Source organism: Trachypithecus francoisi, unplaced genomic scaffold (genome assembly GCF_009764315.1).
Source record: "Trachypithecus francoisi isolate TF-2019V2 unplaced genomic scaffold, Tfra_2.0 Lachesis_group21, whole genome shotgun sequence".
Lineage (NCBI taxonomy): Eukaryota > Metazoa > Chordata > Mammalia > Primates > Cercopithecidae > Trachypithecus > Trachypithecus francoisi.
The window spans coordinates 25,828,087-25,853,418 of NW_022681467.1; the positions used below are offsets into that span (position 1 = coordinate 25,828,087).

At 50.6% G+C, this 25,332-nt stretch overlaps 1 protein-coding gene across 2 annotated transcripts in view; it reads left to right on the forward strand.

Moving 5' to 3' along the window:
* The window catches only part of RSPO4 (R-spondin 4), a 42,510-nt gene extending 18,259 nt beyond the window's left edge, over positions 1-24,251 (forward strand). Inside the window, exons 2-5 of one of the 2 annotated variants that reach the window (XM_033185344.1) lie at positions 16,494-16,682; positions 17,309-17,449; positions 20,382-20,567; positions 24,042-24,239. In XM_033185344.1, coding sequence (XP_033041235.1) covers positions 16,494-16,682; positions 17,309-17,449; positions 20,382-20,567; positions 24,042-24,151 — 626 coding nt within the window. In that variant the 3' untranslated portion in view covers positions 24,152-24,239. Of the gene's footprint in view, positions 1-16,493; positions 16,683-17,308; positions 17,450-20,381; positions 20,568-24,041 lie in introns of both variants that reach the window. The other variant, XM_033185345.1, reaches the window with a different exon arrangement.
* The last annotated feature ends 1,081 nt before the right edge of the window (positions 24,252-25,332 follow it).

A 25,332-nucleotide genomic window follows, 5' to 3' on the forward strand; every position in this document is an offset into this window, starting at 1 on the left:
GGATCTGAGTGTTGAAGAAGGCCCATGGGGAGAGACCAGACCCAGAATAGGGTCCCTGAAGATGCTTACTTTGTGCCAAGTGGCTGGAGGCCCAAACTGCATTCCCAACTCTCCGCCACCCCTTGGAAGCTCCAGATACCCAGGTTGCTGGCTGAGAAGAACTGGGGCTGTCCCAGGAACACTGGCAGGGACACATTGACCAAGAACCTGCCTCAGTCAGCCCTGACTTTTAGACCTGCCCCCTTGCCTGATGCTCACTGGCAGCAGGGCCCCAAGTCTTCTCAGCACTGGGAGCTGGTTATGTTTCTAAGCTTTCTTTTTTTCTGAGACAGAGTCTCACTCTGTCACCCAGGGTGGAGTGCAGTGGCATGATCTCGGCTCACTGCAACCTCTGCTGCCCAGGTTCAAGTGATTCTCCTGTCTCAGCCTCCCAAGTAATGGGATTACAGGTGCCTGCCACCGCACCCAGTGCAGGTGTTTTGTATTTTTAGTAGAGACGGGGTTTCACCATCTTGGTCAGGCTGGTCTTGAACTCTGACCTCCTGATCCACCCGCTTCGGCCTCCCAAAATGCTGGGACTGCAGGCATGAACCACCATGCCCGGCCTATTTCTAAGCTTTCTTAGGGCTTAATTATATAAGGTGAGGAGGGTATTTATTTTGGACCTATTCTGGGGCCTAGTCTCTCCCCAGTACTTAAAATAATAATAACTATCTGTTACTAAGACTGCCTGGCTTTGAGTTTGCCACTCACCAGCTATGTGATCTGGGCAACTTACTTACCTTCTCTGTGCCTTAGCTTCCTTGTCTGCAAGACCAGATACTACTACCCATATCGCAGAGTTGTTGAGGCAGTCTTGCTCATGAGAGAAGAGATCCACAACTGCTAGCAGCTCCCGCATTGCTGTGCACCCCATGTCAGCCAAACCCTGTTTTGGCATGCCACACAACAAAACCAGCTTATTGAACTGTCACAACAACATGTGAGCATAGTCATTATCCCCATTTACAGATGGGAAAACTAATGCTCAGAGAAGCTAGTGTGGGAATGAACCCAGGCTCCAGAGTCCCACAAAGTTATATCACCTTCCTTACAGCCATTAGCCCTGTGGAAGTCTGGGGTTCAAAGGGTCCTTAGGGAGTATCCAAGCCCTCAGAGCCTGCCTCTAGAAGTAGGCAAAGGAAACCAAAAAGACAGCTCGAGAGCCTCACCCTCACCCCCATCCTGGCCTCAGCCAAAACAGTTCAACTCATTCATTTGAGGAATCGATCTCTCATATCACATTTCATCTTGGAAAAAAGAAGGCTCCTTTGGCTAAGAAAAAGTTCAAAAGTTCTTTATCAAGACCAAGCCTCTGTTTTTCCGATAGGGAAACTGAGGCAGGGGGCGATGAGGTGCCCTGCCAAAGGTCATACAATGAGTCTGAGTCCAAGCTGGGACAGGAGTAAAGGCCCTAATTCCTAGCCCTGAGCTCTGCTGATTGCAGGACTTCAACGCGAAAAAGTGAAGAAGGTCGTTTGCAGAACGAACTTCAAAAGCTGGTACCTTTCTCACACGGGCTTATCTTAGGAATTACAAGCTTTCAGCTCTCCTTAGGTTTCCTCCCACCCTTCCTGGAATCCTGGAGCTCACATCCTCCCCAGAGGAGGCCTTCTGGGTTTGAAGCAGTGGGCATTGCCCCCAATCCTTGTGACAATGAGCATCCTGATTGACTGGAGGTGTCCTGCTAGAGTCCTAACCACAGCAAATGTCCTACTCAGCCTAAGCTGAAGCTCCCACAGCCTCCCAAAGAGCCACGAGAGGCCTCTGCTACCCTGAAGAGCCCTGAGGAATCATAAACCCCCCACAAGAGGGAGAGAAGGAATTAGCAGCCAGCATTTATTTTCCCCAGTATTGCTGGGCACGTCATACTCAGGCCTCAGTGCACTTTACAACAACCCAAGCAGGCTCAGAGAGGACGCGAAAGGCAGCAGACCTACCCAGGGCACCCAGCCTAGCCCACTATGGGACAAAACCAGCACCTGAAAGAACCGGAACCTATCTGAGTCCACTTTGCAGCCCTGAGGAGACATTTGGCAAGTACTCATTGAGCACCTACTGTGTACCAGGCACTGTTATTGCAGAAGCAGCAGCCACGCACAGTGCCTGTCAGCAACTTGCTCAAGGTCACACATACAGCAACCTGTCCCTCATACATGAAAAGAAAAAAAACTTTTTCCCAGTAGTTTTTCAAATGAGTGGCAACTGCATATACTTGACGACTTCTTGGCAGTTTTACCTAGAGGACAACTGCACGACAATTTCTTATACAAAGTCACATACTTGACAACATTGTGACACAGTCACACACAAGACAGTTTTGTAACAACTCCACAGACAGATTGGTTGGTAACAGTTTCAAGCTCAGGACAGCTTTGTGACAGTTCTGTGTTCACGGCTAACAGGGCACTAGTTCTGGACCGATGGGTCTGGAGAAGCCAGCTGGAGGGTAGACTCTCTGCCCCGGTCCCAAACTCAGCTGGCTGCTCTACCCTCAGCGCAGCTTGCCAAATGATGAGGAATCCAAAAACAACCCTTTTTTCTTTAATATTATTTTTCTGAAGGTCACTAGTGGTTGCTCTGGGCTGCTCAGCACCCCCAGGGCTCCCACCAAAAACACAAATGTAATTTCTCTTAATGAGTAGCTAATGGGGGGCAGAATAAATGTGGTCCAGGGCAGGTCCATGAGGATGGGGAAGCAGAGATTTGGTTCATGTGGGTCAGGAAGTGGGGAATGCCAGGCACAAGCAGCCTGTTCCACTGTGTCAACCCCCGATATGGGCCCCAGCTGAGCCCTACAGGACCAGCATGGAGCAGGGGCTCCGGCCTTCTCCATGCTTTAACCTGGGGGCAGGCAAATCCCTTTAGACGGGGGTCTGACGCATCAGCACACACCTACCCCTGTCCCCCAAACACACACGTCACACACACACGAACCCAGCCCCTCCTTTTTCTGTCATGCTGGGCCTGGCGGGACTGTCCCCAACTCAGGCTGCTTGGGGAAATGCCCCTCCTATGAGTGGCGAAAGGAGTCAGGTTGCCCCTTTGATATTTTATTCTATTTTATTTTTTATTTATTTTATTTTATCTTATCTTTTTTGAGACAGAGTCTCATTCCATCGCCCAGGCTGGAGTGCAGTGGTGCAATCTTGGCTTATGCAACCTCCGCCTCCTGGATTCAAGTGATTCTCAAGCCTCAGCCTCCTGAGTAGCTGGGATTACAGGTGTGCACCACCACGCCCAGCTAATTTTTGTATTTTTAGTAGAGATGGGGTTTTGCCATGTTGGCCAGACTGGTCTCGAACTCTGACCCTCCTATGATCTACCTGCCTCAGCCTCCCAAAGTGCTGGGATTACAGGTGTGAGCCACTCTGCCCAGTCAGGTTGCCCCTTTTGAGTATCACCCCCATTGTCCCCCTCCACGTTCATCATCAGACCAACAGGGTAAGGCAGTGTGACACAGTAGAATGAGTCTGGGGTCTTCATCAGCTGTGGTTTTAAATCTAACTCCACCACTTAGAGTTGTTGGTCTCTGAGCCTTCGCTTCCTGAGCTGTAAAGTGAGGAATGATAACAGCATCTCCCTCCTCGCTTCTTAAAGTGAGTTCTCGGGCCAGCACCCCGGCCCCATTCCAGAACTTTAGCATCAAAATCCACATTTTAACCCAAGATCCCTGAGTTAAATTTCTTTGTGTGCATATTACAGTTTGGGAAGCCCTGGCTGACCTCACAGGGCAGTTTTTGAAGATCTCCGAGTTCATGCACATACAACCCTGGGCACACCATACACGTTAAAACAACTACATGTGTCAAGAGGCGACAGCACCTCTTGTTTTTCATAAGCAGCCTCAGGTGATTCTGATGTGGGTTGAAATCTGAGATCACCACTGGCCATGAAATCAACAAATGTGAGTTTGAACCCTGGTTTTACCAACACCATCTCCACCCCTGCGACCAGCCCATATAGGTCAATGTCTAAAGAGGATTCTGGCCAGAATGTCCAGCAGTGGCTGCAACTTAGCAGGTAATTTTTCTGCATCCTCCCCAAGTCCCAGTTGCGAGGCAAGAGACTCACTCCTGAAGAATTTGAGAGATGGAGTGGGCATTTCATCCCCTGATTGAACACACACCTATTGATCTGCTCACTGTCTATTGGGTATGAGGGGAGGACGGATGAGGAATGCAGAGCGGGCAGGGTCAGTCCCGGGGCAGCCTGCACTGCCACCATTTGGCCAATTTCCTGTCTCAGGTGAGGTCAAGTGGACGCTGAAGAAGGCCTCAGCATAGCACTGGCAACTTAGCAAGGCCTCAGTAGGTAAGGGACTCTGCATGGAGGACTGAGGAGGCGCACGGGGATATGTTGAGTATCCAGGTTGCAGTGTAGCCTCAAGGATAACCCTCAGGTTCAGAGTCACACTGCCTGGGTTTGAATATCTGCTCCACTTATTAAGTGACCTCAGGCAAGCAGCATAATTGCTCTGAACCTCAGTTTCCTCCTCTCTGAAATGGGTGTGATAATAGTACTTGAACCAGTTTTGCAGCCCCTCTGTGCAGAATGGTAAGCAGCTATAAAAGAAATAATTGGTTAAGTGAGAAGGCAGGTACTGCATAGTTGGTCCAGTGTGCCGTGGCTCATCTCTGCCTTCCTGGAACTCATCTTTCACTGGTGGGAAAGAGACAACAGCACTGGCCAAATTTAGACCCTATCAGGTGGGGATAAATGGCACGAAGAACATAGCAACGTGGGAGAGGAGTGGGGTGTGGGTGTGATGCTGCTGCAGGCAGGAGGTCTGGGGGGATCACAGGGAAGGGGTGTTCTGTGAAAGGGCTGTATACGCAAGGCAACCCCAAATGCAGAAGGAGCTGAGAAACCAAAGAATGAGGCAGACAATTCCAATTTGTTGGTAAAGGGTTATTAGTTGGGGAACTTATGAACAGAGCAAGATCTTGGGCAGCCTCAAGATAGGTAGATCTCCGAGCTGTAACCCCCCAGACCCAGGGCTTATATATCTTGGGGAGAAAGGTCTGTGTGCTCTGAGAGGAGTGCACAGGTGACTGGTGCTGTGCTATGGGCGTCATAGCCTATGATTCCTGCAGCAGCATCAAGGTTTGTTTTGGAGGAAAAGTGAAATCCGCAGCAAATAAGTGTTTCTGCATACAGAGTAATGCTTCAGCTAGACATCTTGGAGGCATTACTGGACTCAAGGTTAGTCAGGAGTCGACGTGGCAGATTAGCATCTAAGAAGGAATCACTCTTGTCCCCACAAGGAGACATTTGAGGGAGGAAGCCTTGTGGATGAATGTGGGAAGGGTATTCCAGACAAAGGGAAGAGCAAGTGCAAAGGCCCTGTGGTGGGAGTGGTCTTGGCAGATGGGGAACATGGAGGATGAGGCCAGCATAGCCAGAGAAGGTGAGTGGTGGGGAAAGAGGGCAGGAGCAGGGAAGGGGGTGGGGGCAGGGAAGGTGGAGAGAAGTATTTCCGGACATATTTCAGAAGTAGAGCTGACCGGATTCCTGATGTGCCAATAGTAGGATATGGAGGAGAAAGAAGAGACAAGGATGCTGCTGAAGTCTTCAGCCCTGAGTGGAGTAGGCATTGGCTAAAACGGACAGGAGAAGCAGGTTTGGAGGGCAAAGGATGAAAAGTTCCCGTATTGGATGTGTGCCTATTCTTACTGTATTTTGAGAGTCTTATCTATCAGCCCCTTAGGTGTCCTGTATTGGCACCTTAGCAGGGATTTGCCATCTGCTCCTTGCTCAAGCCCTGCCCTTTCTACCAATTGAGTACAATGTCATCTTGTACTCACCTCTCTTAGAAACCTTTCCTCCATCTACACAAACTAGTCCTGCCCCTGGCCTCAGCTTGTGTCCCTACATCTGCCTCCCTAGAAAACCACCCCTGATGTCTCCAGTCTCTGGACTCTCACTCCCACCCTGCCTGGGTCCTTCACTTGGCTCTGAGCCCTGCTTGGCGGAGGTCATTGGCTTTCTCCACATTTGTATGGGCCTGGTCCTCCCGGATAGGCTGTGAGCAGCCTAAGAGCAGTTTTTGAGAACCTTTATTGAGCCACCATTCATGCATTCATTTAAGAAATAATGAATGGGCATAATGGGTATAATCACAAATGGGTAGTCAATGGGCACCTACAATGTGCAGGGCTGTGGGGATTTAAAGGTGGGCAAGCCAAGCTGGGCCCAGCTCTCAAGGGAGCATCTCGCATGAGTCAAGTAGTAACAGAGTGCTCGTTCATCTGCTGTGAGCTGTGCTAAGCACTTTGCGTGGATGAGTTCATGGCATCCCCACAACTGCCTGGGAGGTGGTTGCTACTATCGTCCCCATTTCACAGAAGAGAAGACCAAAGCTCAGAATAGCAAAGCCACTTGCCCAATATCACCCAGCTAGGAAGTGGTGGTTTGTCATGCCCCAAAGCCAAGGCAACCACAACATTCTGCTGAATGTTCCGCCCTGCTGGTCCCCCCACCTCCTGAGTGCTGAGAAGGGTCCAGTGGGCTAGCAACCTCTAGCCCTGATTCCAGGGAGTCTCTAAGCTGGGAGTCATCTCCATGGCCCACCCCCTTGCTAGGGATGGTGCAATCCACCCCCAGGCAGAAATGTGCTGGAGGATCTTCTGAGCAAGCCTCCAGTGGTGGCGATTGCCTCCCATATGTGGAGGCCTGAGTGGGCAGGCGGGTGCCCAGATGCTGTCTATTTCCCTTGGTCATCGGTAACATGCATCCTGCACTGCCAGGCGAGTATTGGAGGATGCACTGCCCAGCACTGTCTGTGTGGGGCTCTCCTGCATGGTTCTGGGTCCTTCCCAAGGACAGAGCAGGGTCCTCAGCAGGGTCTGGCCCTCCTCAGTCTCACTGCCTTGGGGCAGGGGGCAGTGGTGTCTTGCTGTCCTTCCCCATCCTTCTTACCCCCCGGGAGTCCTCCAGGACAGCTGTATTAAATCCTTAGTTCACCATGACATGATGTTCTCATGCAAGACATACTTCCCGCGGCACACCCCAATTATGAAGAAACACTACCCCCAAAAATGTTGGCATCAAAACCAAAAGCTCTGCACTGATTGTCAAAGCAGTTCCAGGATCACAAATGCCAACACAGGCAGGGTGGGTGGTGATAATAATGGTAGTAACAGTGATGTCATGGAGACCCGCTTGAGTGTCAGCCCTGCCCAGGCCCCTATAGCACACCTGGGAGGTCAGCCAGGAGGATTCCTGTTTTACAGATGAGAAAACTGAAGCACAGAGAGGTTAAGGCACTGGTTCAAGGTCACATGGCAAGGGTAAGGGGCAGAGCTGAAATTTCAATCCAGCTAGTCTGGCTGTTAACCCTGTTTCACACTAGCAGTTCTCAAAGTGTGGGCCCAGGCCCAGCAAAGGTCAGCATCACCTGGGAACCTGTTAGCAGTGTGGATTCTCAGGCCCTGCCTAGACCTACTGAATCAGCAACTCTAAGGTAAGGCCCAGCAGCCTGTGTTTTTAACAGGCTCTCTAGGTGAATCTGATGCATGTCCAAGTTTGAGAACCCCTGCTCTACATTGTGTTCTACTGTGAGCGAGTGAAGTGGGTGTTAAGAGGTAGCTCAAGGAAGAGAACATAAGGCAGCTGACCTTTGCCCTCAGTATCTGGAATACAACAGAGAGGGGTAGGGTCTGCAGTAACCTGGGGAGTATGTGCCTTATTTATGTAACTCTAACCACTCACTGCCCTGTGACAGCAGACCCAGTGTTGGCAGATGTTCTGACTTTTTCCAAGGAAGTTCAAATTCCCGCTTTTTAATGTGAAATCTCTTGATTTTTTTAAATGCTAGAAATCTATCCAAATTAGTCTTGTTTTTAAAAAACGTATGGGGCTAGAGTTTCTGGCTTGCGTATTAAGGAAATTTCAATGACAGACTCACTGTGGGCTGCTGAGGACACGAGCTTGCATAGGAGAAGGTGACGTTTTCAGGGCCCCAGATGTCACCCTGCACTTTTTGACCCCCTCAGGGAAGTTCTGCAGAGTGAAGGCAGATGGAAGGCATGATATGGCAGAGATGACCCTAAATTCACTCAAAGCCCTGAAATGGGAAAAAAATTACAGCCATCACTTGCACATGTTGAGCCGTTGACTCCTGTTGAAACAAGGTGCTTAGGGCAGTTCTCAGGATATGGGTGACTCTGAGCTTAGGGATCCCTGTTTGAAGAACACAGGTTATTCCCTGTTCCCAAAAGAAAGAATAAGCCTGCCCTTCACCTAGGACCAAAGCTGCTGGCTAATATCTCTGCCCTGAGCACGTCACCATCCAGAGGGCAAAAGACCATGTCCCTGGACCCTGCTGGCCTCCTTCCAGCCTCACCAACATCTCTGCCTTCTTTTTGCTCACCTGGGAAAAAGGAGAAGGGTCCAGATGTTGGTTGACAGTCCCACCATGTGTCATGATAGTGAGGGAACGGGGAGGGAATCTAGGTTTACAGAGGAGCACCTACTACGTGCCAGCACTTGCTGGTTTGCACATCCCTCATAACAAGTCACGGGGAGGTAGGAATTGCTGCCACAATTTTTCAGATGGGGAAAGAGTCCCACAGAGAGGAGGGGACTTGTTCAATGAGTGATGGGGCCAGGATATCAATCTGGGAACCTGCATCGTTACACATCTTTAGATTTTTAAGTCCCTTGAGGGCAGAAAACACATCATTCTCAATATAATAATAGTATTATTTATGAGATGCCTGCTGCAGGTGGTCTGAGCTAACAGTTTTTCATGTACCATCTCCTTTAATCACAACAGCCCTGCAAGATAAGCCTTATTATTCCCATTTACAGCTGGAAAAACTGAGGCTTGTAGAGGTAAAGTACCTTCCCCAATGTCACACAGCTCCTGCAAAGCTCATAACCATTGAGTCCCAGCAATGGACCTGACCCAGAATAGGGGCTCAGTAATTGTTTGTTGAATGAATGGGTGAGTGAATGAATGGATCACTGAACCATGGGTTAATGCATGCATTCAGAGTTGTCATAAGCCTTTATCACTTTGCAAACTGTCAAATCTGGTGTGTTTGATTCCACTGTCATTCTCCATAAAATGGACATCCAAGTCTGGACTCATCCCTCGGGTGCTTGGGGAAACATGGAGTGACTCAGATTTCATTCTAAGCCTCTCCAGCTGCTGGAGCAACACAGGGCCATGCTTTTGTGGCCTACTGGTGTTTTGACTGAGGGAGGATGGTCTTGATTATGGGAGACATTTGTTAATGGAAATTACATGGGGTGCCTGCCATCCATTGTAATGTCCCAAGAAAACTTGGGGAGGTTGCAATTAGAGCTTAAATGCTTTTAAAATGTGCATCTCGGCTGGGAGAGGACGGCGACAGAGGCTGAGATGTGTAGAAGGACCCAGGGGATTTCAAAGTGTGCTCCCTGGAACCTCAGTGTCCCCTGGAGCACCAGGGTGATCAGGTTGGGTAGGTGGTGCTCCAGGCTCCTCATCCGTGCCAAAGCAGAGCTGCTCCGCCGTGATCTGTTTGCTATCTAGTGAGCTACATCCATTTTTATTGTAGTTTGACAGAAGACAACTAGCTCAAGTGAAAAAGTCACTTTATTTGGAGCTATGGGACAAGCCAAGCTTTGAGAAGGACTGGGAGGCAGTGAGAAACTTTTTCTGTCTTAAGGAGCCCATGAGGTTCTGGTTGCCACTTCTCTCTCTGCATCTGATTTATTTTTCTCTCTCTACTTCTATATTAGTCAGGAATCATTTGGTTGCAAGTGACGGAAAACCTAACTCAATGTGACTTGAGAAAAGAAGAGAATTTATGGATCCCCAGGGTGGATCCACATGCACAGATGACTCTTTTTGGTCTTTGTCTGTGTCTCCTGGCTCTGCTTCTGCTGTGTGGCCTCCATTCTCCAGAAGCTCTTCCCTCATGTGGCACCCATCAGCTCTGATCTATATCCTCCTAGATCCAAAGAGAGAAAAGGAAAACACACATCTCCACACACATCTGTTGACCTCAGCAAAAACCCCAAGACTAGCTCTTGTGGGGATGCGCGCCTGTGTCTGAACCTACAACCACTGTAGTCAAGGGGACCTGATGCTCTGATTGGCCAAGCCCAGGTTAAGTGCATCTGGGTGGAGATGGCAGCACATGAATCTCAAAGCCAGACAGTGCAGAGGAGCAGGGCCTCTGTTAGCTAGTGCCCACCAAGGCTTGTCACACATATGCATCGGAACATGCTACCCTCCCACCTGCAGATAGCCTTAGGTCAAGGCCAGTCCAGACCATTGTCCATCAGCCGAGAGAGAGAAAGTCTAATTGGCCCATTCTGGAAGAGACAGCCATTGGCTAGGGTCAGAGTCATGCCCTACAAACATGATTACTGGGGCCAGTTCTCAGGGAAAGGAGACTGTGAACAGGGAAGACACTTCCAAAATTCCTGTTACATTTATTTTGGACTTGTTAAAGTGCACATTCCTGGCCCAAAGCAGACACTTTACAAGCCTCTCTGGAGATCGTTATGCACAGTCAAGTTTAAGAACCATCGTTTGGATCTTTCTAGAGCAGCACTGTACAGACTCTTGTCATCACTGATGATTCACAAAGTGAACATTCAAGTGCCTACACCCATGACTTTAGGGTAGGGGGTAGAGAGAGGCAATAGCACTGCTTTTCTAATGAGTTACAGAGACATGATGAAACACCAGACAGGCTGTCAGAAGTCGAAAAGAAAGAGGTGCCATTACAACATAGAGGCACAAGAGGGCATCCTAGCCAACTGCCAGGGTCGAGGATGAGGCCGGAAACAGCCACTACCCTTCAAAGACTGGGATGTTGAAGGATGCTAAACACCATCCTGCGAGCCAACACTCTTTGAGGTCTGGGAGGGTCTTTGTTGCGTTCTTTGGCTTTCAGCATATACCCAAGCTTTTTCAGGTCAGGAGTTCGAGACCAGCCTGGCCAACGTGGTGAAACCCTGTCTCTACTAAAAATACAAAAAAAAAATTAGCTGGGCTTGGTGGCTGGTGCCTGTAATCCCAGCTACTCGGGAGGCTGAGGCACAAGAATCGTTTGAACCTGGGAGACGGAGTTTGCAGTGAGCTGAGATCGCACCACTACACTCCAGTCTAGGCAACAGAGTGAGATTCTATCTCAAAAACAAACAAACAAACAACAACAACAACAAAAACAAATAGTACTGTAACTCTAACAGAGGACTGAGGCTTCTCTGCAGTTTGGCTGCCTACCTTTGGGGAAAGCTCCACCCCTTCTGGCCTCAGTGTCCCCAATGAAATTGCAGGAGACATGCTGAGTGACCTCTAAGCTCTTCTAAGAGTAGTAAGAGCTTTGCTTTGTCTCCATCTTGACCCCTTATCTCATCCTGCTTTGCTGTCACTTCTGTGGACTTCAGTTCCTCCCACCAGGCTGTTTGTCCTCTAGGGGTAGGGGCCATGCGTGGCTCACCAGCATGGCCCCAGGCTCTGCCTGACACAGGAGGCCCTGGACAGATGCTCTAAGAGGGCAGCATGGGGCAGAGTGATGTGGGTCCGCCCCTGCCAATTCTGTGTGACCCTGGACATGTCGTTTCACCTCCTTGATTCTCGGTTTTTCTCAGCTGCAAAATGGGCAGCAACACCATGTCAGGGTGTGAGTCTCTGTCCACAGATTCATTTTGCAGGAAATGCTACTTTGTTTTTCTGTAATTTAACATAATTTGCAATTTGAAGTCCTATTCTGCCAGGTGGTAGAGATCACCGCAAGTCAACTGAGGGTCCCCTTGCTCTTTGGTAGTGGGGTCGCATCTCAGGTCCAGTGGGCTTCCACAGTGCTGAGGCACAGAGCAGGGCACCTTGGTCTCCACTGATATGACTCTGTGCTGCCTTGCGTGGCAGAAGACCCAACATCATCAGTCAGTGTGTGCGTCAGAAAGGCCCAGTGACCTAAACAAGATGGGCAATGCTTTCCTTCCTTCCCCAGGAAAGAATCTCAGCGGTGGGCAGTCCTGGGTTAATACAGCCACGCCAAGCTGTCTTTCTGTAAGATCCCTCTGCCTCCTGGATCTGCCGTGGCTCCACTCTCAAGCCTGCAGTCCTGCAGATGGAAGGGAAAATGGGAGGAGAACAGCGCCAGCATTTCCCAAGGGGCTGCGCAGGGCATGCCCACTCACATCCCATTGGTCAGAGCATAGGCACATGACCACATATAACTGCAAAGGGCCTGGGAAATGTAGTCTTAGAGGACGTAAACTCTGCTTAATATCAGGGTTCTGGCCAGGCGCTGTGGCTCAGGCCTGTAATCCCAGCACTTTGGGAGCCTCAGACAGGAGGATTGCTTGAGCCCGGGAGTTTGAGACCAACCTGGGAAACATGGAGAAACCATTTCTCTACAAAAAAAAAATACGCAAATTAGCCGGGCATAGTGATGCATGCCTGTAGTCCTAGCTACTAGAGAGACTGAGGAGGGAGGATTGCTTGAGTCCGGGAAGTCCAGGCTGCAGTGAACCAAGGTCGCGCCACTGCACTCCAGCCTGGGGAACAGAGCAAGACCTTGCCTCAAAAAATAAAATAAAAATCAGGATTTCACTACTGAGGACGAGGGGAGAGTGGACGAGGGGATGACTAACAAAGTGTGCAGAGGCACGAGTCTCCAATGCTCTTGGAACCCAAGTCCCATGTCTTCAGAATTTGTCACTTTCCTCTGCTCAAGACCTCAGCTTGAAGATGGGACAGAGCTTGTGAGGGGAGCTAGTGGAGAAGAAGAAAGAATGTAGACCTCCTTCTGCCCCAGGACATAGTAGAGGCTAAATTCTTTTGTTCTTTATGCATTTTTAGGGTGAACTATTTCAAACCTAAAGTCAAGAATTTAAAATAATACAATAAACATTTGTGTGCCATGATCCTGAATTCAGTGTTGGTTAGTCTCATGTCTTCTGCTCTGAATACATATTTACAAGTAACAAATGCTACAAAATATTGCTTTGCAGGTCCTTGAACTTTATATAAATGGCTCTTACTATATAATTCACTGTGCACCTTGCTTTTTTCCTCTCAGCCCCATCTTTGAGCTGTGTCCACAATGATAACTGTAGCTACCACAGTCATTTATCATGGCTGGATTGTGTATGTGGTATCTGGCAGTGGTGTATGAATATACCACAATGTATTTATTCCTTTGGCAGAGGGTTGGCTTTTTGCAGTTGTTTGCTATTAAATAATGCTGCAATAAATATCTTTGTCTCTTTCTACACATATACAAGGATTTCTCTAGGTCAGTGGTTCTAAGAGCATGATCCCTGGACCAGCAGCATCAGCATCACCTGGGAACCTGTTAGAAATACAAATTCTCAGACCTACTGAATCAGACATACCAGGGTGGAACGCAGGGACCTATACTCCAACAAGCTCTCTAGGAGCTGCTGTTGTGTGCCAGAGTTTCAGAACTGCTGCTCTAGGGTATACACCAGAAGCTAATTTGCTACATTTAGAAAAGAGATACCAGGCCAGGCATTGGTATCACATCTATAATCCCAACACTTTGGGACCCTGAGGCAGGAAGATCACTTGGGGCCAGATTTCAAGACCAACCTGGGAAACAGAGAGAGACCATCTGTACAAAAAATTTTTTAAATTATCTGGGTGTGGTGGCACATGCCTGTAGTCCCAGCTACTTAGGAGGCTGAGGCAGGAGGATTGCTTAAGCCCAGGAGTTTGAGGCTGCAGTGAGCTAGGATCATGCCACTGCACTGGAGCCTGGGTGACAGAGCGAGATCCTGTCAAAAAAAAAAACAAAAACAAAAACAAACAAACATTTTAACACAAAAAAGAAAAGAGACATCTTCAGATTTATTAGATACTGCTAGATTTTTCCCCAAAGTTGACACTCTTATCTAAGGTGAAAAGGTGAAGGTTTCCTTCATTCTTGCCATCTCTTGGTAGTATCAGAATCTGAATCTTTTGCTGAGTGAGAAGTCTGGACTCTGCTAAATTCTCAGTGGATGTTGTTATCTCTCTGACTCTGGGAATACCCCTTACAACATCACACTTGCTCTCTGCCCTCAGGTCCCTGCCAGGTATACAGCTCCAGAACACAAAACTCTTTATTCTGCTCTCCTGTTGCAGTTTCTCCTCCCAGGGCAAGAAAATTGAGGGCATTGCCAACTTTGGCTGGGAAAGGATCCCAGGGTACACGTTAGTACCCTGGATCAGTCAGGCTCCTGAGTTATAAGCCACAGAAATAGGGTTATCAGCAGGATGTGGGGCCTCACCGAATCCAAGGAACGGAAGATGAGGTTTGGGGACATAGCAGTACTCATCCGAGAGCTGGAGCAGGAAGGAAGGAACAGAGGGACTGAGGGACGGAAGGGTGAGAGAAAGACCGCAGCCAGGGCTAGGCAGAGAGCCTGCTCTGCCTCCACCATGAACCCCCTTTCTGTGTGACCCTCACTCTTGAGTCCCACTCCCAGGACTAGAGTCACCAGAATGTGTATCTGGCCGGACTTTCGCTAGCTCTCACCTGTTGCCAATTTAAAGAAGAGTCAGACCTCTTTTGGTTTCTGTTCTAGTGGGAAGGTGCCAGGATGTGTTTCTCATCGGGACCTCGCACAATGGGGAATTCCTCTAAAAGGGAGATGGGCACCAATGGGAAGAGGGGAGCATCTGGGAGCTGGAGAGCTAAGAATGTTTCCTGCCGGGTGGTCTTGGGGCTCAGATGAATCAAGGCGCGTAACCGGATTATTAATCAGTCTGACCCTAATGACATATAAACATGAAACCATTTACTGTTTCCCCAATTGCCGCCTCTCAAAAGCTGCCCTATCCTTTCCTGTCACTTAATGACACCTGGTCATTTTCTGACTCTCCCCCACCTCCTACTCCCAGTGGTCTCCCCTGCTGCCTCTTACTGCTGGGGCACCTCCCAGCAACCAGCCCTCTTGTGCCAGGCAGCAGGAATACCACCTAAGCCTGGCTACCCCCAAGGTGCCCCTTACCACTGAGAAACCCTTCATGCGTGCCAGGAAGGATGTGCAGCTTCTTCTACCACACTCTCCCCCTCAGCTCTGCCCTTCTGTCTCCCGGTCTCCTTTGTCTGCTCAAAGAGGAATGGGAAGGGGGCAGATTCACAGGACTATGGACATGAGTTTATGTTCAAGCAAGACATGAGATGCTGGCACCTTCTTGCTAGCACCCCTTGTCTTTGTAAGTTTCTCTGGCATCTCCTCACTTTGTTGGGAGGGTTGGGAACAGAGGAAAAGTCACAGCACCACAACTCACTTCTTTTTATTTTCTTCTTTTTTGGAAACATGGCTTCATTCTGTCTCTCAGACTCGAGTACAGTTGCACAAACACAGCTCACTGCGGCCTTCCCAGCTCAAGTGATCCTCCTACCTTAGCCTCCCAAGTAGCTGGGACTACAGGTGTGTGCCACCATACCCGGCTAATTTTTGTATTTTTTTTTTTTGTAGAGACAGGGGCTCGCCATATTGCCCAGGCTGGTCTCAAACTCCTGGACTCAAGCAATCCTCCCACCTTGGCCTCCCAAAGTGCTGGGGTTACAGGCATGAGCCACTGTGCCTGGCCAGGCTGACAATTCCTAACTCCCATGAGTTCCTTCCTGCAAGTGTTCAGCTTAATCAGGGTCCTGGGGTGATGGTCAGGGTAACAGAGACTCCTTATGAGCCTGGGAACGGCTCGCTTAAGATTCTAGAGCACTTTCCACCTCTTTTTCCCCAGCTTTGGCTCCTGAGTACCAATTCTGGGGCAACAAAAATTTTTCTCCTTAAATATATTTATCCCGTTGCTATTCCTGATGATGGTGGGAGCCCTTGCTGATGGTGACAGTGAGAAATGGAGTATTGTTGAGTATTGTTCAGGAATCCAGCAGGAGGGTGAGGGTCTCACCCCACCCCACTCATGCATGTGCACCCACACACACTCAAAAATACATACTACTTTGGTAAAGATTAAGTTTGCTTGTGAGTAATGGAAAACTCCAAGTAACAGTGATCTAAGCAAGATAGATGTTGATTTCTCCCTCATGTAACAGTCTGCACAGGCAGGCTAGGGCTAGTACAGCAGTTCTGCCTTCCTCAGGGACCCAGGTGTTTTTTATCTGATTTTTCCACCGCCTCACAGGACACAGTTTCCACCTCGTGATCGAAAATGGCTGCTTGTGTTCCAGTCATTGTTCACATTCCACCCAACAGAAAGGATGAGGGGATGACAAGGGGCACACCCCTGCCCTTTAAGGCAGCTTTCTTGAAGTGGCACATGCTACTTTACCTTACATCTGATGGGCCAGATTTTTGTCACATGACCATATTTAGTTGTAAGGGAAACTGGGAAATGTAGTCTTTTGCTTGGGTGGCCATGTGCCCAGCTGCTATCCCAATGAGACCATCTCAGCTGTTCACATATATGGTTTGACCATCTCTCTCTCCCTTTCTCCCTCCTTCTGTCCTGATCTGGTGGGCAGTGGGCACTGGCCTGGGAGGCAACTGCACAGGCTGTATCATCTGCTCAGAGGAGAATGGCTGTTCCACCTGCCAGCAGAGGCTCTTCCTGTTCATCCGCCGAGAAGGCATCCGCCAGTACGGCAAGTGCCTGCACGACTGTCCCCCTGGCTACTTCGGCATCCGCGGCCAGGAGGTCAACAGGTGCAAAAGTACGTGGCTTCTCCCTTGTTCTGTGCTAGTGCTGGGCTCCTAGACACCGCGGGCTTAGATCCCACCCTCTCACCTCAGCACAGACAGCAGGGAAGTAGGTGCATGTTTAAGCCCAGACGCTGAGATACCTGCCTGCATCCAGGCTGGCTCTGCAGCCTAAGGCAAGTCTGTCCCCTCTCAGCCTTAATTAGCACTAATAGAGCAGGGAACTTTCACTTCTACCCTAGTTTGTAGTGTGGCCTTAGTCATGTAGCTCACCTTCTCTGGTCCTAGCCCAATAGGAAAAGGAGTCCTAATTCCAGGCTCTAATTTTTGCTGTAACTTTGGGCAAATCATCACTATTTCTGATGTGAAAAAGAAGCAGGGAGTCCTCACTCCAGCCCTGATCTACCGGTGGCTTCAGGCAAGTCACTCGCTCTCTCTGAGCCTCCCCTCAAATGAGAAAAGGAGTTCTCTTCACATACAGCCCAGTTTGACCTTGGCCAAGTCTGGGTTTCAAAGGAGATACTGAGTCCTGACACAAATGCTACCAAGCCTGGAACTACCCAGAGGCCCTCCCACCTCCTCCAGTGAGCCCCATCCTTGGCAATCTCCCTCACCCCGGGTATCCCTGGCTCTGTTACAGAATGTGGGGCCACTTGTGAGAGCTGCTTCAGCCAGGACTTCTGCATCCGGTGCAAGAGGCGATTTTACTTGTACAAGGGGAAGTGTCTGCCCACCTGCCCGCCAGGCACTTTGGCCCACCAGAACACACGGGAGTGCCAGGGTGAGTGACCTCCCCGCCCTGACCCTGCCCCCCACCTCCCTGGAGTGGGGGCTTGGTGAGAGGTGTTGGGGGCCTGGAAGAAATCCCAGTAGAATGCCATATGGTTAGGGGAGGCCGAGCACCACCGTGTCAGGTACACCAGATACCTACACATAGTAACTGCGTTACACTAGAGCCAACGTAACCACCATTACTATGATTACTACTGCAGCCAACACTGGCATCGATATTAGTGCCAAGGGAATCAGCAGAGTGCAGATGAAGAGCACTGATTTTTGTTTGTTTGTTTGTTTGCTTGTTTTGTTTGAGATCGGGTCTCGCTCTGTTACCCAGCTGGAGTGCAGTGGCATGATCATAGCTCACTGCAGCCCCAAACTCCTAGGCTCAGGGAATCCTCCTGCCTCAGCCTCCCGAGTAACTGGGACCACAGGCATGTACCACAACAGCTAGTGATGCGTTTATGTTTTTGCAAAGACAGGCTCTTGCTATGTTGCCCAGGCTGCCCCTGGGACTCAAGCATTCTTGCCACCTCAGTCTCCCAAAGCACTGGGAGTACAGGTATGAGCCACCACACTGGCTGAGCACTGATTTTGGAATAGGACTGGCCTGGGGTCCAATCCTAGCTCTAAACCTTACCCTTTAGTGGTCTTAAGCAAACCACCTCAGCTCTCTGTCCTTTAGTTTCTCCAAACGTTAAAAAAAAAAAAAAAAAAAAAATAGAACATAGAGCCTACCTCATGGGGAGGAACTGTTACGAAGATTAAGTGAATTAGTACAATTTAAAGTGCTCAGTACAGCAGCCAGCACACAGTAGGTGCTCAGTACATGTCAGTATCAGTGTTATTGCTGCTCTGATTATTTCCTGACAGCTCCTTGTCATACTCCTGCCTGTGAGCCCTCTTCCGTCCCTGCACTAGGCTGCTCCTTGGCATTCTCAGCTAAACTGTGCATCTCTGCCCATGCATTCCCTCTGGGCTCATATTCATGGTCATTCCAGCTGCTGATGGCCCCTGACTCCATGTCTCTAGCCTCCCTGAGCAGCAGACCCTTACCTCCACTGCCCCTTGGGTTCCTCCTTTCCACTCCCACTGCCACCATCCACTGCCTAACGCTTCCTCTGGGTTTCTTCTGGGTTTCAATAACCAGCTCCCTGATCCCTGGGTGACCATGCCGGAGATGCAGATATCACTGTTGACTCTTCTCTCTCCCTCACCCTATATTCAATCCAATCTGTTCATTTATTCACTCTGAAAATATCTACTGGAGCATCTGCTATGGCCAGGCACTTTCCTAGGTGCTGGAGACATGTTAGAGAACAAAACAAAGCCTCTGCACTCATGGACATGGCATTTCAGTGGAGAGGCAGAAGCGACCCCCGAGAACAAATACATAATATTTCGGGTGGCAGGAGGAACTTTGGGGGGAAAATGAAGCAGCACAAAGCTCCCAAACCCACACCATCCAGCTCACCCTTTCTCCCCACCCCAGCCCCACCCATTTGTTGCTCTCCTCTGTGCCCCGCTCTTCGCGCCTTCTCGCCACCCCCTGCCTATTGCCAGGATTCTGGCCACAGCTCCTGCCCGTCTGCTGCCTGAGCTCTCAGTCCCTCCAACCCACTCTCCACTCAACAGCAGAGGGAGTATTTCAAAATGACAGTCTGCTCAATTTCTTTTCCTCCCAGGACCCTTCAGTGGCTCCCACTGCCCTCGGGCGGAGTTCACCCGGGACCTGGGCAATCTGTCCCATCTGCCAGTCTTTCCACCCCCAACATTTTTTTCCTCTTCCATTTGAGCTCATTCTCCGGCCTGCCCAGTTCCAGGCCACATCATCCTGGGGACTCTGCTGGGGTTATGCCTTCACCCAGAGCACCTCCTGTCCCTCCCTGAGCCTGGCTAGGGTCCCCTTCCCTGCCTTCCCACCCCCACTTCAAGACCCAGTCCAGGAGTTTCCTCCCCTACAACCCAACCCATGCCGCCTCTGGGCTCCCACAGTGCCTGCGCTTCCCTCATCACGGCGGTGTCCGGAGGGTGAATTCCAGGAGGCCTGCAGACCCTGGTCTGTCTTGTCTGCTGCTGCTCCCTCAGCACCCAGAATAGCATCTAGAACATACTGGGTGCTCAGTCTTTACTTGTCAAATGTGTGCATCTAACCAGGTCTGGGCCCCACTGCATCTTGAACTTGCTGTGTCTGCTGTGTGAGCCTCTTGCTGCGTTCCCTTAGCAAACCCCTGCTCTAGGCCTCAGTGTCCAAATCTACAAAATAGGAGTATTCGTAGCTACTTATATTCTGTGCCTACTTCTCATGGACTTTTAAAATAATCAAAGTACACACACACACACACACACACACACACACACACGCGTGTGTATTTTAATTCCCCCCATGAAGAACTTTTATGTCCATGGCCTCCTTTTTCCTCCTTCCAAAGCTGATTAAAGACACATGATCAAATTTAAAACCTGTGTCTGGGTCCTGAGGACTTTCCAGGCGACCTTCCAGCCTCCTCTCCTGCCCCCTACTTCCTGAGACTTCACTCCCAACTCATGCTGCCCCATCTCCCAGACATGGTGGGCCGGGCTCCCAAGGCTTTACACACTTGCCTGGAATGGGCTTCCTTCTTCTCACCTGGTGAGCTCCCCTCTCTCCCTTTCACTCATACATCACCTCCTCCAGGAAGCCTTCCCCTTTCAAGCTAGGCAGTCGGCCACTCTGTCTTCAGGCCCATATTAGTCTGTGCATGCATTAGTTTAGCTCTCATTCCAGGCTCTTATAAATAACTTTTAAATGTCCCCCCTCTGCTCCTAGCAGGTGGAAGTGGTGTCTTCAGTCTTCAGAGAGCTGAACCCCTCAAACCCTGCCCTTATTCTGTGCCTACTGAAGGACCCTCACTGCCAGCTGACCCTGTCTGTCTGTCTCTCCTTTCACTTCACAGGGCAGTGTGAACCGGGTCCCTGGGGCAGCTGGAGCCCCTGCGCATACAATGGAAAGACCTGCGGCTCGGCTTGGGGCCTGGAGACCCGGGTACGAGAGGCAGGCCGGGCTGGGCATGAGGAGACAACCACCTGCCAGGTGCTTTCTGAGTCAAGGAAATGTCCCATCCAGAGGCCCTGCCCAGGAGGTGAGCCCCAGGACAAGCACATGAGGCTGTGACGGGAAAGGCCCACAGGGACAGAGTGGACTCAGGACACTGCCCCACAAATAGTAGCTATGCGACTGCCGGAAAGGCCACCATTAGCCATACCATCATGTGGAGTACACATCGTCTTCCCCAGTGTCCTTTCAAAGGAGGACCTTCCTTGCTGGGTTCAGTCCCAAATACATTAGGGAAATTGAGCTGGCCAGGAGTTCCCAACCTTCTCAAACTGAACAGCCCCCTTTTAATAAGAAGGATTTGGGAATACCTCCTATACCATTCTTAATGAAGTTCATGGAGAACGTAGCCTACTTGCAAAGGTAAATTTTTTTATCAGTATAGTGCCCTAACTGTAATAGAGAGGAGAAAGAAAAGAAATTTCATGATGGAAGCGCTTGGCCCAACATAACAGCAGACACTTAGGGAGCACAATCCCAGCGAAGACGGCAGCCGTGGTCAGCGCTCCAAGTGTGTGGCCGCATTGCCATCAGAGATGCGATTTCCCAAAAGTGACCGGCAGTTAGTAAGGTCCAACCAAACTGATCTCTGATTGACACCACACTCGCAGTGCCCTAGAGTCTTCAGTGAGTGCAAGTGTTCGAAATCACTTGGCATTCATGAGTAACACAGAATTCAGCTCCCAGCAAGCAGACTTTTCAGCTACATGAGGGTGGGGCACGATGTGAGAGAACTGGATGGAATGGGGGAAAACTCGTCTTCATGGGGGACTGTCCCACACTGCATCCCGATTGCCATCCACTGAATGCCACAGGAACCCCCTTCACTGTGGCATCCAAGACCACTACACGTATTTCCAAAATGTCTGGGAGATATTAAGGACCACTGATTTACATAGAAGAGAGGCCACAGGGTATATTTGTAAGATGTGAATGGTGAGTAGTAATTACACGGAATTGGCAGTGTTGACTGGGCACTGTGCCGAATTCTCTATAATCGTTAACTCATGTAATCTTCACAATGATGCTGTGCAGTAGATGTTACTAATATTATCCCCATTTTACAGATGAGGGGACTGAGGCCCAGAGAGGTTGAGTCATTCACCTAAGAGTCACAAAGCCAGGGAGCTGTGGACCTAGAATTCAAACATAACTTGTCATGCAAACAGGAATCTAAAGTCATTATGAAGGATGAGGGACCTGGAGCCAGGCCACCCGGGGCACCCAGGTGGGATGTAGTGGAGCCAGGATTTGAACTCAGGGACACTCCTCTTTCAGAAGGACTTGTGCTATTTGGGTTGGGAGTGCAGATAGCAGAGATGGGAGCCTTTGGGAGTCATACTGGGCAGGTGAGGATGGAGTGAGGTTCAGATGGAACCGGAGAACCTAAGAGACCCCAGAGCCAGGGAAGCACTCACACAGGAGGCAGACAGTTCTCCTGCACTCATTACCACATCGCACCTCTCATGGCTCCAAGAACGGGGGGTGAATGGCTGTGGGGGGGCCATGAGGGGAAAACTTTTCCCCTGGATAATAGTAATCACAACAACAGCAAACATTCGTAAAGCACCTACTATGTGCTGGCTGTGCTCAGTGCTGTGAAACATGACTCTAATCCTTGCAACAACCCCACTGTAGCTCCCTGCATCATCCAGGTCTCAGCTGCAGCGGCTCCTCATCAGAGAGGCTTCCCATGAGTCCCCCTCCCAGGAGTCATTTTCCATCATATCACATGGTAGCACTTGCACCCTTCTGAAACGAGCCTGCTCATTCTCGTATTTGCTTTGTTCAGTGTTTGTTTTCCTTACTAGAGTATGATCTCCAGTGAGGGCAAGGGCTTTGTCTGCCTTGTTCACAGCTGTCTCTCTAGTGCCTCTAACAGAGTCTGGCACATAGTCGGTGTCCAGTTAATATTTGTTGGATGAGTGGATGGATGGGTGGGTGGGAGGGTAGATGGCTGAGTGCGCAGGTGGCTGAGTGGGTAGGTAGATGGGTGGATAGGAGGGTAGATGGGTGGATGAGTAGGTAGGTGGATGATTAGGTGGGTGGGTAGGTAGGTCGGTAGGTGAACAGGTGGATGGATGGCTGATGGGTGGGTGCCTAGGTGGATGGATGGGTCATTGGGTATGGAGGTGGGTATGGAGGTAAGCAGATGAGTTAACAGGTGGATGACAGTTCAGTGGACGGCAATCGGGTAGGTGGGTAAATAAGTGGAGGGATGGGTGGGTGACTGTATGGGTACATGAGCAGCTGTCAGGCAGGCCTAGGGAAGGGGTAGGGACACAAAGCCACTGGCCCCCACACCCCCACATCAGAGCTGGCAAGGCCACTCAGGCAGCACCACACGCCATCTCCAGATGCAGTCCTACCTGAGGCCTGCAGAGTCAGCTCTACAGCGCAGAGTGGGAGTTGGCTTCAGTGCTCCCCAAGGGCTCAGAGTGGGCGTGGGGAGTCCCAAAAGTGGGCAGCCTGACCTTAGGCTGGAGCCACAGTCCTGACTCTTGGGGAGACAGGCACACAGTTGACACCTAAGGAATAAAACTGCCCTTCCCTTGCCACTAGGCTGGGAGGGTCTCTAACAGCCTAGCCGCACACCTTCAGAAAGTGACTTGTGGAGCCTCAGGTTCATCATGTTCAAATGGACACACAGCTCCTTGCAGGGAACTGAAGGGGGCCCAAGCAATGTAGAAGAATGTCCTGGGTGTGGAGACACTTTGTAAAGCAGAAACTTAGGGCTGGCCTTGCTCCCAACCATGCTGTGGTCTTCTCACCTGTCAATAACAATGACAAGCAACTGCTCAGAAGAACTCCCCGGGCAGCAGGCACAGCCAGAATGGAGGTGGAAGGAATAAAGGAAATAAAGAAGAAAAAGAAAGGAAAGGTAGACTGGCACAGAAAAATGATAGAAGGGTGGAGAGAAAGAGAGGGCAATTGTAGAAGACGGGACTGGGTGCGGCTCAGACCCTACCTGCCTCTCCCAGCTGTTGTGAGTTTCATATACATAAAGCGCTTGGGGCTGTGACCTGCATATGGTGAGCACTTGCTAAATGCTCAAGTATTATTGCCACAGTGTTATGGAGAAGTTGGTGCAGGGACACAGATGAAAGGTGCCCAGTGTCCAGCACAGAGCCTGCTTGGCTATGGAAGGAGTGTGCCGGGGAAAGCCATGGGACTCCCATGGGGCCACCCTACGTGCTGACTGGGGGGCCCCAGGTGAACCTGCAGGCCTGGCCAAGCCAGATCTCCAGCACAAAAGAGCCCTGAGCAAGTTAGTGGCCCTCAGCACTCCCTGAAGAACTAGAGAGAAAGGTTCAGTTTGGGGTAACTTAGCCCGCGGTCCAAACTCTCAACAGGAGGGACTGCAAGGTCAGTGCCTAAATGTTCTTCTGAGCCTCGTTGTTGAGGAGTGGGTGGGGCACCCTTGTCTTTGAGGACTGAGGAGGCTCCCAGGACCTAACTGGCCCTGCAGCCTTGGTCACCGGGCCCTGTGCTCTCGTTGCAGAGAGGAGCTCCGGCCAGAAGAAGGGCAGGAAGGACCGGCGCCCACGCAAGGACAGGAAGCTGGACCGCAGGCTGGACGTGAGGCCGCGCCAGCCCGGCCTGCAGCCCTGACCGCCGGCTCTCTCGGCTCTCTGGTCCTAGTCCTTGGCCCCTGCACACCTCCTCCTGCTCCTCCTCCTCTCCTCTTACCCTTCCTCCTCCGTCTTCTCCATTTGTCCTCTCTTTCTTTCCACCCTTCTATCATTTTTCTGTCAATCTACCTTCCCTTTCTTTTTCTTTTTTATTTACTTTATTTCTTCCACCTGCATTCTCCTCTCCTTTCTCCCTCCCTCCTTCCCTCTTCTTTTTCACTTATCTTTTATCTTTCTTTTTCTTTCTGTGTTTCTTCCTGTCCTTCACCACGTCCTTCTCTCTCTCCCTCCTCTTCTCTCCCTCTCACACACACTTTAAGAGGGACCATGAGCCTGTGCCCTCCCCTGCAGCTCTCTCTAACTACAACTTAAAGAAAGCAAACATCTTTTCCCAGGACTTTCCCTGACCCCATCTTTGCAGAGAAAGGGTTTCCAGAGGGTAAAGCTGGAGCACAGCAAGGGTGAGTCCTGAGGGCCTTGCTTCTGCTCTGGGGGAGGCTCCAGGATGCTGAGCTGTGAGCACCTGGTTCTCTGGACAGTCCCCGGAGACCATTTCCACAGCCCTCAGCCACCAGCCACCCCGAGGAACTGGCTGGGCAAGGCTCCAGGGCTTCCAGAGGCCTGGCCTGGACACTTCCCCCAGGCTGGGCTGCCAGCCCTGGGCCAGCCAGGTCATCCTCTGCACGCTGCCTGCCACCCTCATCAGCACTCCCCGACGGGCCTCCGTCTCATGGGTCCCATGCCCCTTTTTCCCAAGCTGGATCAGGTGAACTGTCACTGCTGGGGGATCTACCTGCCCAGCCCAGAAGAGGCCATTGAAATGGAAAGGAAAGCTGAGATTATCCAGCGGCTCCGTTCCCCACTTCAGTGCCTCCTGCCCATGGGGGAAACAGGCCTGAGAAGGAAGTGGCTTGCCCAGGGTCACACAGGAAGCCTTCAGGCTCTGCTTCTACCTGACGGCTCTGCTCAGCACATTCACGGCCAAGAGGAGACTTTGGGGGTCATTTGAGGGGGGAAATATAGGAAATTGTGGGTTGGGAGCAAGGCAAAGTCCACGCACTCGCCCATACCCACCACCACCACCGCACTCGCCCACACCCACCACCAGTGACTTGAGCATCTGTGCTTCGCTGTGATGCCCCTCGCCCTAGGCAGGAAGGA